Source organism: Montipora foliosa, chromosome 12 (genome assembly GCF_036669935.1).
Source record: "Montipora foliosa isolate CH-2021 chromosome 12, ASM3666993v2, whole genome shotgun sequence".
Lineage (NCBI taxonomy): Eukaryota > Metazoa > Cnidaria > Anthozoa > Scleractinia > Acroporidae > Montipora > Montipora foliosa.
Window position 1 is genome coordinate 5171647 of NC_090880.1, and position 12500 is coordinate 5184146.

At 37.1% G+C, this 12500-nt stretch overlaps 2 protein-coding genes across 4 annotated transcripts in view; one reads left to right on the top strand and one right to left on the bottom strand.

Moving 5' to 3' along the window:
- LOC137980455 (protein YIF1B-like) overlaps positions 1–6964 on the bottom strand; it is a 19696-nt gene extending 12732 nt beyond the window's left edge. The window contains exons 1-6 of one of the 2 annotated variants that reach the window (XM_068827905.1): positions 6827–6960; positions 6286–6339; positions 4164–4217; positions 3807–4018; positions 2210–2314; positions 310–388 (exon numbers count right to left, since the gene is read on the bottom strand). In XM_068827905.1, the coding sequence (XP_068684006.1) occupies positions 310–388; positions 2210–2314; positions 3807–4018; positions 4164–4217; positions 6286–6339; positions 6827–6845 (523 nt within the window). In that variant the 5' untranslated portion in view covers positions 6846–6960. Of the gene's footprint in view, positions 1–309; positions 389–2209; positions 2315–3806; positions 4019–4163; positions 4218–6285; positions 6340–6826 lie in introns of both variants that reach the window. The other variant, XM_068827906.1, reaches the window with a different exon arrangement.
- LOC137978477 (MAM and LDL-receptor class A domain-containing protein 2-like) overlaps positions 1–12500 on the top strand; it is a 359940-nt gene that overhangs the window by 272518 nt on the left and 74922 nt on the right. The window lies entirely within an intron of this gene.

Genomic DNA, 12500 nt, shown 5'->3' on the forward strand with positions numbered 1-12500 from the left:
TAAAAATACACTAATGACACCTCTCAAATACATGTAATATGCATTCTACAACCGACTAAATTAAAAAGGACCCTAACTTGAAAATAAAAGGAAGCTTAGAAGCTTAGACCTGATTAACGCTAAATATGGAAGGGACACTGTGATGTTTACTAGTTTCAGCACTCTTGAGGGGAGGGGGGGGGGGAAACCCACCCCCTGCACCCTCCCCCTAGGTCCACCCCTGATAAGATGGGATAACGTAACAAGATTAAAGATGTTTCAAATAATGACACTAATACAGTAAGATGGGCATTAATTTTCTGATATTACCTGGAATGTAAAGATCAGGAGCATTTACTTCATATCTAGGTGCAACAGGTTCTGCTTTATTGTACTGCACTGACCAGTTCTTAAAAAAGCAAAAAAGAGCACTCAAAAAAGAAAAAAACCAGCCTTAAAAATAAAACGGCAGCTCTACTTTAACTGTTGGTTGCCATCGCAGTTACAAGCTTTATATCTGTAACCCTTGCAAGACAAACAAAGCAAAATACAGGCTTTTCCATCTAAATTAGATTATCCCAATTTTCATGACGGTCATTCAATAAATAGAAGATATTACATGGCCATGCTTGGATACAAAATTTCTCTTTGAGTGTTGAAAAATGTAATAGTGAGCGCAGCAAACAAGTGAGATATTTTTTAACACGAGAAGAGAAATTTCGTATCTCCAAGCAACCAAGTAATATTCTACTTAGTATACTATATAAACACCAATGAAATACTAAATCATTTCATGAAAAGCATCGAAAGGCGTGATTTTCATATGTAACCATAGCAACAGCGATCTTTTTTCATGTGAAAATAACATGTTAACTTCACGTGTGAAGATATCATGTTTTCACATGAAAGCTCACTTGGTATTTAATTGGTGTTTATATAATAATAATAATAATAATAATAATAATAATAATAATAATAATAATAATAATTTATCCAATTACTTTTCTTCCTGGCCATGTTTGGCACCAAAAATGTCTTTGCTTATCAGGGATTCTTATCCTCTGAGCGATCAGAGGCTGGGTTCCCTGATCACTCAGGGTCCACTAAGCCTTGAACTCACACCTTCCACTGTCACTGGGCACAGGGACAGCAGAGGTGACAGCACTTGCCTTAACCCACTGTGTCCCAGGTTATTTCCGTTGAATCTCTGCTCTGCTGTGAAAAGTTTTCCTCTGATACTCTCACTTTCCCCTTTTATCAAAAACTCACATTACCACCACTCTAGAGGCCTCAATAAAAATCAATATTGTAATTCTGTTGTATCCAATAAAAATTGATTATTATTATTATTACAACACATCAGTGCTGTCTCAAAGTCAGAAAGTCAAATGACATTGATGAGCCTGAAGACTGCTAGCAATCAAGGTACATGCCCTAATAGTCAAAAGTGTTTTGTGATGCAATCGACAACAGATGAATGACTTTACAAACGGGAGGCTCGAGTGACACAGAAGGGAGTTAATCAGTCTGTAATAATGACAGCCTTCCCAAACACTGCTTAGCATTGAATGATGGAAGCTCCTAGATGTCAAGGTACCCAATCTTGCAGGCATTACAGTCAAGCTATGCCACCGTGTGTGACCAGTAGTTTTGAAATTTGACCTGAGTATTGAAATCTGCATGTCAATTTTGAACTTTGCTCTCGAGATTTGAATTCCTGTGGATACTTTCCTTGATATAACAAAGAAAGTTGGCATTGAACTTTCATTTTATTATAAAATAACACTTGTTTGAAAAGCTACTTCAAGTGTTCGATGAATTATTGTTCAGCTATTGTGCATTTTTCATAGCGACTTTCAGGACAAGATCCCATTCAAATCTTGGAAGCTCCAAAGAGCAATTCAACTGCTAATTTCAGACTTGTGGATACTGGTCATGTGTGACATAGCTTAACTGTAATTTGTGCAGCTGAATATTGACTCCAGGCAAATCTATATCTGCTTAACCCATTAATCACTGAGAGTGACTCTTAACAGATTTTACTCATCAATGGGCAGGAAGGGGGGGAGGGGGTTCAGAAGTCAATGGGCTAATGAGGAAAAGTAACCAAGCTTCTTACACATATATATCAACTTGGATGCATAGTTGCATAGATCTCACCCATAACAGTAACCACAGCAGAATGGTAACATGCAATAATTTTAATATCAAAACATACGACTGCACATACTTTGTGTGTGAAAGGAAAAATCAAAAGTCCAAGCTTTTTCACAACGTATGATGTGTCAACGGCAAAGTAATACTTTAACTTGGAAACTGAAACAAAACGGTCAATCTGAAGAGGAGAAAAAAAAAACAGGCAAGTTCCATTTCAGCTGTCCTCAATTCATATCATGTTGACAATTAAAATCTCCATAATCATTATTATGGAGTTTTTTGCCATTAATTATAATAATGTAATAAAGACGAGCTTGCACCACAACCATGAAAATAAAGTGGAATCAATGGATGCTTTAATTTTTGTAACGAACGGGAGAAACATTTCGGAGGGGCTGCAGAAAATAGGGACTGGAAGCTTAAGTTTTTGGAATGAATGGAGGCAACATTTGCACGGAATTTCTGAGATAAACGAACTCCAAACAAAAAACGAACGGCGGGTCATTAGTGTCCACTTTGGCAATCACAGTCACAAATAAGGAAGCAAGACCTTTCGCTGCATCACAAACAGTAAAATAGTTTGTATGCACTGAAACTCTATACATGAATAATAATGAAGCTCTCATCCTTGTGTTCATTCTTAGGATTTCAATATGAGATGCTACGACACCTATGATATACTAGTAGAGGAAGCTGTTATGGTGGACCTTTAAGTGAAAAAAAAGTATTGAAAAAAGGGGAGGATGAAGACTTGTAAGAAAGGAAGTGACTAATATTGGAAGAAAAGGATGTGAGGTCTGAGAGAAAAATGAAGGAGCTAAGGAAGGGGGGGGGGGGGGTTTAGAGAGTAACTGAGGAATTGGTCAGCACTTGTGTCAAAGACTTGGCTATAATACTAGTCAATGGCGGATCCAGGGGAACAAACACCAAACTGTTAATTCAAAGGGCAAAAACAAAATGTTTGAGAGCGGGACCCCACCTTACCTCCACATCTGGATAAGCCACTGCTAGTAATTCTAAGATAAACTCACAGGAGTTTCTAGCTCCTTGGTTTATAATTTCCTCAAAAAAATACTTCAACATACTTCAAGCTACAATAAGGTAATGGCATTGTTGGATTCAAAACAGTGGTTTTTTTAAAATAGTGTTGGGGTTAAAGGGAGAATTTCATGCTTTTGTGTGTGTCCAAGCTTTGGTGCTAGCAGTAGAAATTTTTCCAGTTTCTTACTGAACCAGATGATGTTCATTAATCACAGAACGTATAAAAAAAAAATACATTGAATGACCCGAATTTGGTGGAAGATACTGCAGGTTTACACAGAAACTATCAAATTTAGTTTTGACCATCGAACGTATTGTATGCGCCAAACATTTTATTCTATGCATGAGTTGTCATAACACAAAAGTTATCTACTCGCATGCAGTAGGTTCATAAGCCAAAGGAAATGATTGCAAAAGTAATTCCAATTGGGATTGAGTAATTTCACTTTTATGGCATTGTTTCCATTTCCTGCATCAGTGCTTTCGATTGTTTCACTAACGATGGAATTAAATAGGCTGACGTGACAGTTTGCCCATGCAAAGAGACATGAAACTCTCCCCTTAATATTACCACTAGCTATCGTGAGTTTTGCACGCAGCTACATTTTGTACAATGCTTTGATACATACATGTTTTTCAACATATTCTTTTCCTTGATTAGCCATTTGTGCTCCATAACCAACAGCTACATTGGCCATCGGACCCTGTAGAAATTCATTCCCAGCATATTGAGAGAACCCAGTTGGCATTCCTGGGATTCCCTGTGTGCTCTCTGTACTGGTGTCCTCAAATAGGGGGGTGGGGCCAGTTGATCCCCCATATGGCCCTGCTCTATGTTGTCCTGCCGAACAAAAAGAGTGCAAAATTTCAATTCCCTGCACCTGACAGCCACACTTTCCAGATGCACAACCCAAAACAGCTTCAACACTCTGATGTATGTAGCAATACATGTTCAGGAGTATATTAAAATGTTATAATTAACACACCTGGCACATGGCGCTTCTGAACTGGCGGTCTTGGGCTGTACATATCAGCATTATCTAAAGAACCACAAAATGGTTTTCACCTTCAGTCACCAGTCACCATACAAAGTAAAATTTGGTAATTATAGTTTCTGAGTTTTATCATGACCATCATTGTATCTTTATATGTATTTACCCTTGGATTGTAGAGTAGCTTATTGTATTTGAGCACTTAAACCCTCATCCACTATGAACTCCATGCCCTACTCTTTGTGAATAGTGTGTGGGTTCACATCTCATACAGTTTATAAACACTGTAGGTTTTAAAGACAGGGCATACATGTATGGGTTATTGCCCTTTCCTGAGAAGACTAGAGAGTTGAAGCAATTGCAGCTCTTTCTTCTCAGTAACATTAAGACCTCGAGTGTTGGTCTGGAGCTTTTGATCCTCCGACAACTGCACGATAGTCCAATATGAACCAACTGAGTTATTGATCAGTGGTTATCAAATAATGTTAAAAATAATAATGAGACTAGGAAAATTTTTTTTTTATTCTCTTATTTTATTCTCTTCTTGTAGGAACAAGGGTGGCACAGTTGGTTAGTACGCGGCCTTGGTGCAAGAGGTCCCGAGTTCGATTCCCGGATCTCACAATCTTGTTTAGACTTCTTTCCTTTCAATGTAGTATATGTAGCTTTAAATACCCTTAAAACAGAGCACTGATGGAAAGAGGGGGGTGAAATGAACACACCCTTGGCTTCCTGGGAGAATATGCTCTGGAGGGTAAAGGAATTACCGACATTAAATAAGGTGTACCTTTACCTTAACCTAGTCTTTTATATCATTATTTTAATTTTTTTTAAGAAGTTTTTCCAATAATATACCATTAGTATCTTTACGTACGTAGGTGATTATTGAAACTTCTCTGCACTGATTGGTTGAACTTGAGGTGATTATTATGAGAAAATCAAGATGTTTTTTTTTTTCAAAATGGCCACAAACCATATTATCAAGATGACAGACAAAGAAATTAATATTATTTTTAAAAGGAAATGCATATTCTCAAATAATCATCTATGTAACTATACTAAACAATAATCATTATTATTCACCTCAGGCTTGGTGATTAAAAACATTGACTTTGTCTCTGCTTTTATTCACCAATAATCACCTGACAAATGGCAATTGATATTTAGCATTATTTAGCAAGTGGAGGTGGCTAGTGGTGGATATCTACCACTAGCCACTAACAGTGAGGTGAATAGTTGTTTCAGCATATACTAAAACATTGAGATAATATAGCACAAAAAGATGATTTTAATTCATTTACTCCTTCAATGATTACAACATTTTCGGGTGCAAATTCCGTGTGCGAGCTGCTCGGAGGTGAATAGCATAGGATATCCGGAATTTGAGTAGCCATGGCATCAGTGCACGCGTTCCACTGGTTTAGTATACACTAATGTTAAATATTATAAGGCTTTCATCCAGAGATGACATCTTTTTACATGAGAAAAACACTCCCTCTTTTCAGTCTGGCTAAGAAAAAAGAAGCTTAATCAAAATAATTACAGTATTAGTTAAAAATATGAAATCATGTTCCTTTTAAAAATAAATTTAAAGCAAGTGTTAAAGATTATCTGCTAAATAAAGTAAATATAGTAAGTCCTGATTTTGTTTTTGAAGATTATTTTATTTTGTCTTAAGCTTCACCATATTGTTTTCATGACATTCTCTTTGAATGTGACAAAGTGCCTTCTTTCTTTATGACTTATTTGCTGGACTAACTTTAAGTTATGTTTTTATATTAGACAGGTTAGGTAGATAGTTTAGGTTAAGTTGATTGTATTGTAGTTGTATTTTGTTATGTGTGTTTCTTGTGTGTCCGACCTGTCCTTCAATTTAGTCTCTTTTTCTTTGGCTTCCAACTTTTATTAGCTTTCACAGTTATTAAGGAAGCCATTACTCTTTTAATACTTTCATTTTCTTCATTGTAATTTGTTCTGTTAGGAAAAAGGGTTATAACGTTTGTTGTTGTTGTTGTTGTTGTTATACATTTGTTTTATTTATAAACACAGTTAACAGAATTAACAGATGATTGTATTAACATGTAAATAACATGCAGAAATATTAGTGAAGAGATACCATCATGAGGTGAACGCTTGCGAGGAGCAGTTTGTGGAGGGTGGAAGTTAGAGTCTAGTGAAAAAGGAAAGGAAAGAAAAGAAAAATAGTCATTGATTAGTAGAATTACAAAACTAAATTAAAACACTTAATAATTGAATAATATTTACTGCATGATAAAAAGATGATAATAAGGGGTTAGTGTTATTACTCGAGTATTGCTAAACATTTGAATTCGTTATTGCTAAAATTGATGAACGTTGCGTTGGCCAGATAAGAACCGGTCCATTTGACTCAGCAGAGAATGATAGAACAAGACATAGGAAAGCTTAACTTGGAGTCTAGCCTAAAATCTGTAAAGCTGTTCCTTAAGTTCTTTTCGCCAAGCAGGGGTTAAAAGAACGAAACATAGTTATATGCCAAACGAGCAGGCTCTTCAATTGGCCCTGTAGGTGTTAAGCTTAAGTTTGTATATTTCAGTTGTTTAGCAGAAGCTTGAAAAAAGCATAAGCTGCGAGATGAGAGATGAGTACTAAAATATGAAAAATATATACATCCTTACCTCCCATGGGAGGATCCATTATTTTTTTTACTCTTTTTTAACGGAAGATTTATTTTCCTTCACGATGATCGTTCTTCTTCACTTGCCTTCGTCTTTAAATTAATACGGCGCTTGTGCGGTTTGGGTAACGTGGCAGACAGGAGAAGACTGGGGCGAATCAGGGTAAGCCGAGAATTGCGTGACAGGAAATAGGTTGGTACTTTAAGTAGGGTTATTAAAGTGTATCATAATAGTATGTAATTATATCATGGATGTATTAAAGCCTTAAATTGTTTATGCTATATATAAAGGTGAATTTCCATGTATACCCATATATATTTATGTATACTCATGTATATCCATGTTCAGTAAAGTACATACCAGGAAATGGTAGGAAAAAATATATACCAACATGGACGATAATGAGCTTTCATTTGTCATTTGCTCCATTACTGAATAGGAATTGATTCAACTGGCACCGAATTTTTAGCGACACTTTGATTGCAATCGCGACAATTGTGTCAAGAGTTGCTTCATATTCATTGTTCAAAGAGTGTTGCGTGACAGACAAAAAAACGAGTCAAGCAGCACCTTGGTGTAGAGGCTCTGTGATTGGTTTATCACATTTTAGGGATTTCTTTTGTTCAAGCTATCCCTCATGAGTGATAAACGATGTAGAAATGCAATGCCAAGAACACCAATAAGTACAGCAAGTGAAAGAAGAGTATGACGTAAACACGTGTAATGAATGTAGTAAGAATAGCTTGTTCTTACACACTTGCTTCATTTGCCTTCTAAATGTAGTGGAGCACTCCCAGACGTACACTGCTGCTAGTGTAGGGGAAACCGGAGTACCCGGAGAAAAACCTCTCAGTATGACGTTTTTTACTATCTGAATGTTTTTGGGTCAGAGTGAAGTGATGATATACTGTTGAAAAATCTTCGTGATGAAGAAGCTATGTCACGCAAATGATGTAATTTCATTCGCAAGAAGCATGAGTTTCGTGTAAACAATCTTCGCACTAGTAAGTCGTAGCAATAGATTGGATTAACCAGGAAATTAAAGAAACATTGTTGGCTTCCCAAATGAACTTAATTTTACACTATAATGACAAAACAGATATTAATCTGAGGTTAAAACCTTGGCAACCTATTAATCAGTTGTCAGGGAGAAAACATTCCTGTCTCCTCGCGTATCACATTTCAACGCACATATGCAAATTTGTTAAGCTCGAATATTACACAACATGATGAATTCATAAAGACCACCTTTTACGGCCAAAAATTTATTGAAACAAACAACATATTTGCTATTACAGGCAAAATCCCCTTCCTATTTTATTGCGTGCTTGAAGACAAGAAACTCAATCGTGTCAAATTACCATACGCAACAAAATAAATTTCAGGATCAAAACCCTTTCCGGAAGAACCTTTTCCTTGACTAATGAAGCACAAAATAGACGACAAGCTTTTTTTCAAAAATTCTTGGCTGTCACATTTCCAATTATTTTTTTACCTGAAGACTGTGCAGAGTAAATACAAATAGCCAGACAACAGAGATCACCGATCACTTAAGGTGTTCGATTCCTTCTCTGTCTTTGTTGAACCCATAAGTTACCAGAGAATTTTCGATTAGGTTTCAGTGTTGCACATAACAGCGAACTTCGTAAAATATTAGAAATACAGCTCACTTTGATTTTGACTCGACGGGCGAAAGATTGTTGTCGAACTCCATTACTCGTCGCTTTTAAGATTCCACATATTTATTTTTCACCACCTGTCTTGTTTATCTAATTGACGTTCCATTCTTGAACTCCATAAAGGTATATTTTGTTTAAAGATGCACTGAAACGCCATTGCAGGTTAATTAAATGTTCTCTTGTGTCCACCAGAGAAATCTGCGCATTACCCTAACCGCCTCAAACCTAACAAAATACGCACAGAAGACTCTGTGCAGAAAGGCACCACTTAGCAGGGGAGTGACAAAAAGTAAAAACTATACGCTCCATGAGCGTACACTGGGTTGCCTGTGGTACGTGTTACTCAAAAAACGGAGGGGACTGAGTGGGGTGGTATTGAACTGCAGCGTTCCAGCAATTTCGGGGGTCATTAAGAAGGGATCACCCAGAAGTCGTACCAGCAGAGGCTGTTTGGCTCACACGTTCATACGACGAAACAGATCTTTTTCTGAGGTTAAAAACATGGCTACCAGCCTATTGATCATTTGTCAGAAAGAAAAAATTCATGTCATCTTTAGAACAAATAGGCACGCATTGCGTACGTTTGGTAGTGCAGTAAGACAGCGCTTTATTCATATTGTCAACTGAGCTGCGTTTTGTCTTCCAGGAGATTCAAGTTGTCTTTGCGTAATATGTAGCTCTACCAGTACACGATATTGTTTTGGTGTTGTATATCATTGTAGTGCCATGGTAGAAGTCTTAGGTAAATAGCCCCCTAGAAGACATGTGGTTACTAGCAAAGTACTAAACCCAGAAAAATTGAGGAAAATAGAAGGGAATCGAGAAACATTGGCTTCTAGGCTGACATGTTCATCATTTTCAAGTTCCCTCACAACTTCTTTTCACCACAAGTTTGAGCGTGCACTCTGAGCACCTGACAGCTTTGTAATACAAACGTTCACTTAAGTTAACTCCTAGGAGTCTGGCGGGGTTAGTATCTGGCTGGGTGACCTAAAAAATATACGACTTTGTAACAGAAGCATAGGACCGAAAATTCTATTTAACGCTCAAAAATGCGAACTAAGCAAGGTACAGATTTTGTTAGCTTGCTTTATGCATAGGAAACATTGATGCAAAAGTAAATAAATATTGATACACAGTTTTTAGGAAGAGCAGAAGGAAAGTTTCAGGACGGTCGATCGAGAATAAAATATTTTGTCATCAGCAACAAAATTTACGACATGAAAACAACATTAATTTTGAACCACGAATATAAAAAGTTACCATCAGCGAAAAACATTTTGAGAGATTTTTGCTTCCTCTAATTTTGTTATTGTCCTTTTGGCTGCACAAGTAAATCGCAAAATCGAAAGTGACACCGAATTCAGCGGGCGCCGTGATCAAGTTACCGCGGCGTGTTTACTCGCGAAACAGTGAGACATCTGTGTCAGATGATGGCAAGATACCGGGTTTTTGTTTTTGTTAGTTTTCTTTTTCCTTCAAGAGTTATAAAGTTTGACAAGAAATGTGCGAATTCAACACAGAGATCACAATGGTCCAACTCTTGAGCTTGACCATTGTTTCTGCAAAGTCAAAACTTTACTCTCCAAGACGAGGTTATTTATCACCAGGTAATTCCATCGTTTTGGAAATAGCAGCTACTTTATTATTCAAAAGCATTACAATTTTTTGCTGATTTTGGGGCTCATTTTGTTGAAACTCAAGCACACTTCCAACAGACCTGTTCATTCAAATAATTCTTCACGGTCACATTTCCAATTTTTTTTTACCTGTGCAGAGGTGAATACAAATAAATGTAAATTGCCAGACAACTTAGATGCGACTTCAGTAAACACTGTGATGCATTGAAGGCGTTCGATTCCTTCAATGTTTGTTAAATCCTTAAAAAAAAATTGCCATTTGATTTCAGTGTTGTATATAATATACCAAGTTAGGAAAATATTAGAAACAAAGCTCACTTCATATCCAACGGCGAAAAATGAAATTGTTGTCGAACACCATTACTTGTCGCTTTAGAGATTCCAAATATTTATTTTTCAACGTCTGTCTTGTTCATCCAACTGGCGTTCCTTTCCTAAGCTCCATGAGGGTATATTTTGTTTAAAGATCCACTAAAACGCCATTCGCGTTACAATGACTTCCGACGCCATTGAAGGTTAACAAGAATTAGTGAAATTTCCAATCAGTGTTACCGGAAGACTGTGCACAGTTGAGTACAAATAAATACAAATAGCCAGACAACGGAGATCACAGATCCACTAAAGGTGTTCGATTCCTTCTTTATCATTGTTGAACCCTTAAGTTACCAGAGAACTTTCCATTTGGCTTCAGTGGTTTACATAACACCACACTTGGCTTGGCAAAATATTAGAAATACAGCTCACTTTGATTTCGGCTCGACGGGCGGATTGTTGTCGAACTCCATTACTCGTCGCTTTTAAGATTCCAGATATTTATTTTTCACCGCCTCACTTATTTATCCAATTGACGTTCCATTCTTGATCTCCATAAAGATATATCTTGTTTAAAGATGCACTAAAACGCTATTTGCGTTACAATGACTTTCGACGCAATTGCAGGTCAATTACATGTTGTCCTGTGCGCACCAGGAAAATCTACGCATTACCCCAACCCCCTCAAACCTAACAAAATAAGCACAGAAGACTCTATGCACAAAGACACCACTTGGCAGGGGAGTGACAGGCAAGACTTTTACCGACAAGGAAAATAAAACGACGAAATATTACTCATTTTCCGACTGGGATTGCCATACTGGCATACTGGCAGTAACTAGACGCTACCATGAAGCGTACATTGGGTTACCTGTGGTACGTGTTACACAAAAACGGAAGGCACTGAATTGGGTGGTATCAGAAACCCATAAGGCTTGAAACGTGTAGCGCGCGTTCACAGCTTCCGAATATTCAGTGAGAACTGATTGGTTGAATTTTTCAGTGCTAAGTACCATATTAGGAAACCCCTCACTCTTGTTGCTCCAAATATGGTACTTAGCAAATTGAATATTCAGAAGCTTGTTTCCCAGAACAATAGGGGCCGTTACAAGTTTCAACCCTTATGGGTTTCTGGTGGTATTGAATTGCTGCATTCCAGTTATTTTTGTCAAGAGCATTTGAGGGGTCACCCAGATGTCGTGCCAGCAGAGGCCCTTTGGCTCACACGTTCGCACGTTTCATTATTTTGTAATGTCCTGTCCCATTTTGAGGTCTTTTAATTTTTTAAGCTGTGGTAATAAATTCAGTTTAAAGATAACAAATCACGCCCTTGAGTAAAATTCACTCGTTTCTTCTTTAAATAAATAGTCTGCAAAAAAAAGCTAACTACAAATTGCTCTGACGGACGTTTTCCTGCATGTCTTGCAGTTGCACTAAGCAAACCTTTATTGCAAACACTAAGGAAGGACTGAAGATGTTGTTTCCACTTCATAATTCCTCTTCTTTTCAGTCTAATCTGATGCTAGACTAAAACATTTTTTGGCTTTACGTTTGCACCAAAAAGTACAGTAAAAGCCGGGAGTTAACTTTAAAAGGCACGCCAAAAGACAGATGAAGGAAAAAAATAACATAGTTTTTATATATAACTCTGAATCGAATTCTCATCGAAAGATTAATGACCATCGATCGCAAAAACACGAAAATTTCTGCAGTCTCTGACTTTCATGAATGAAGTGAAACGTCATGATGTTCTGTCAAAAGGAAGAAATTGATCACGTGCTAGGCAACTACAAAAAGGTGCATTTGATCACCTTGTGTCAACTGAATGAACTACGGGAAAGAATGTTAATCGTTTATTTATTTATTACAGTTCAATGACAATAAACAACATCATCATAAGGATAGTCTACAAAAGAGTCATAGACCCCGTGCAAAGGCAGACCACCGTGAAATCCTTATCGTTGAGTCGTAGAGTGCTTTACAATCGTGGAGCTATACAATTAATTGTCTAGGAAAAGAAAAATTAAAACATTGCACTACAGA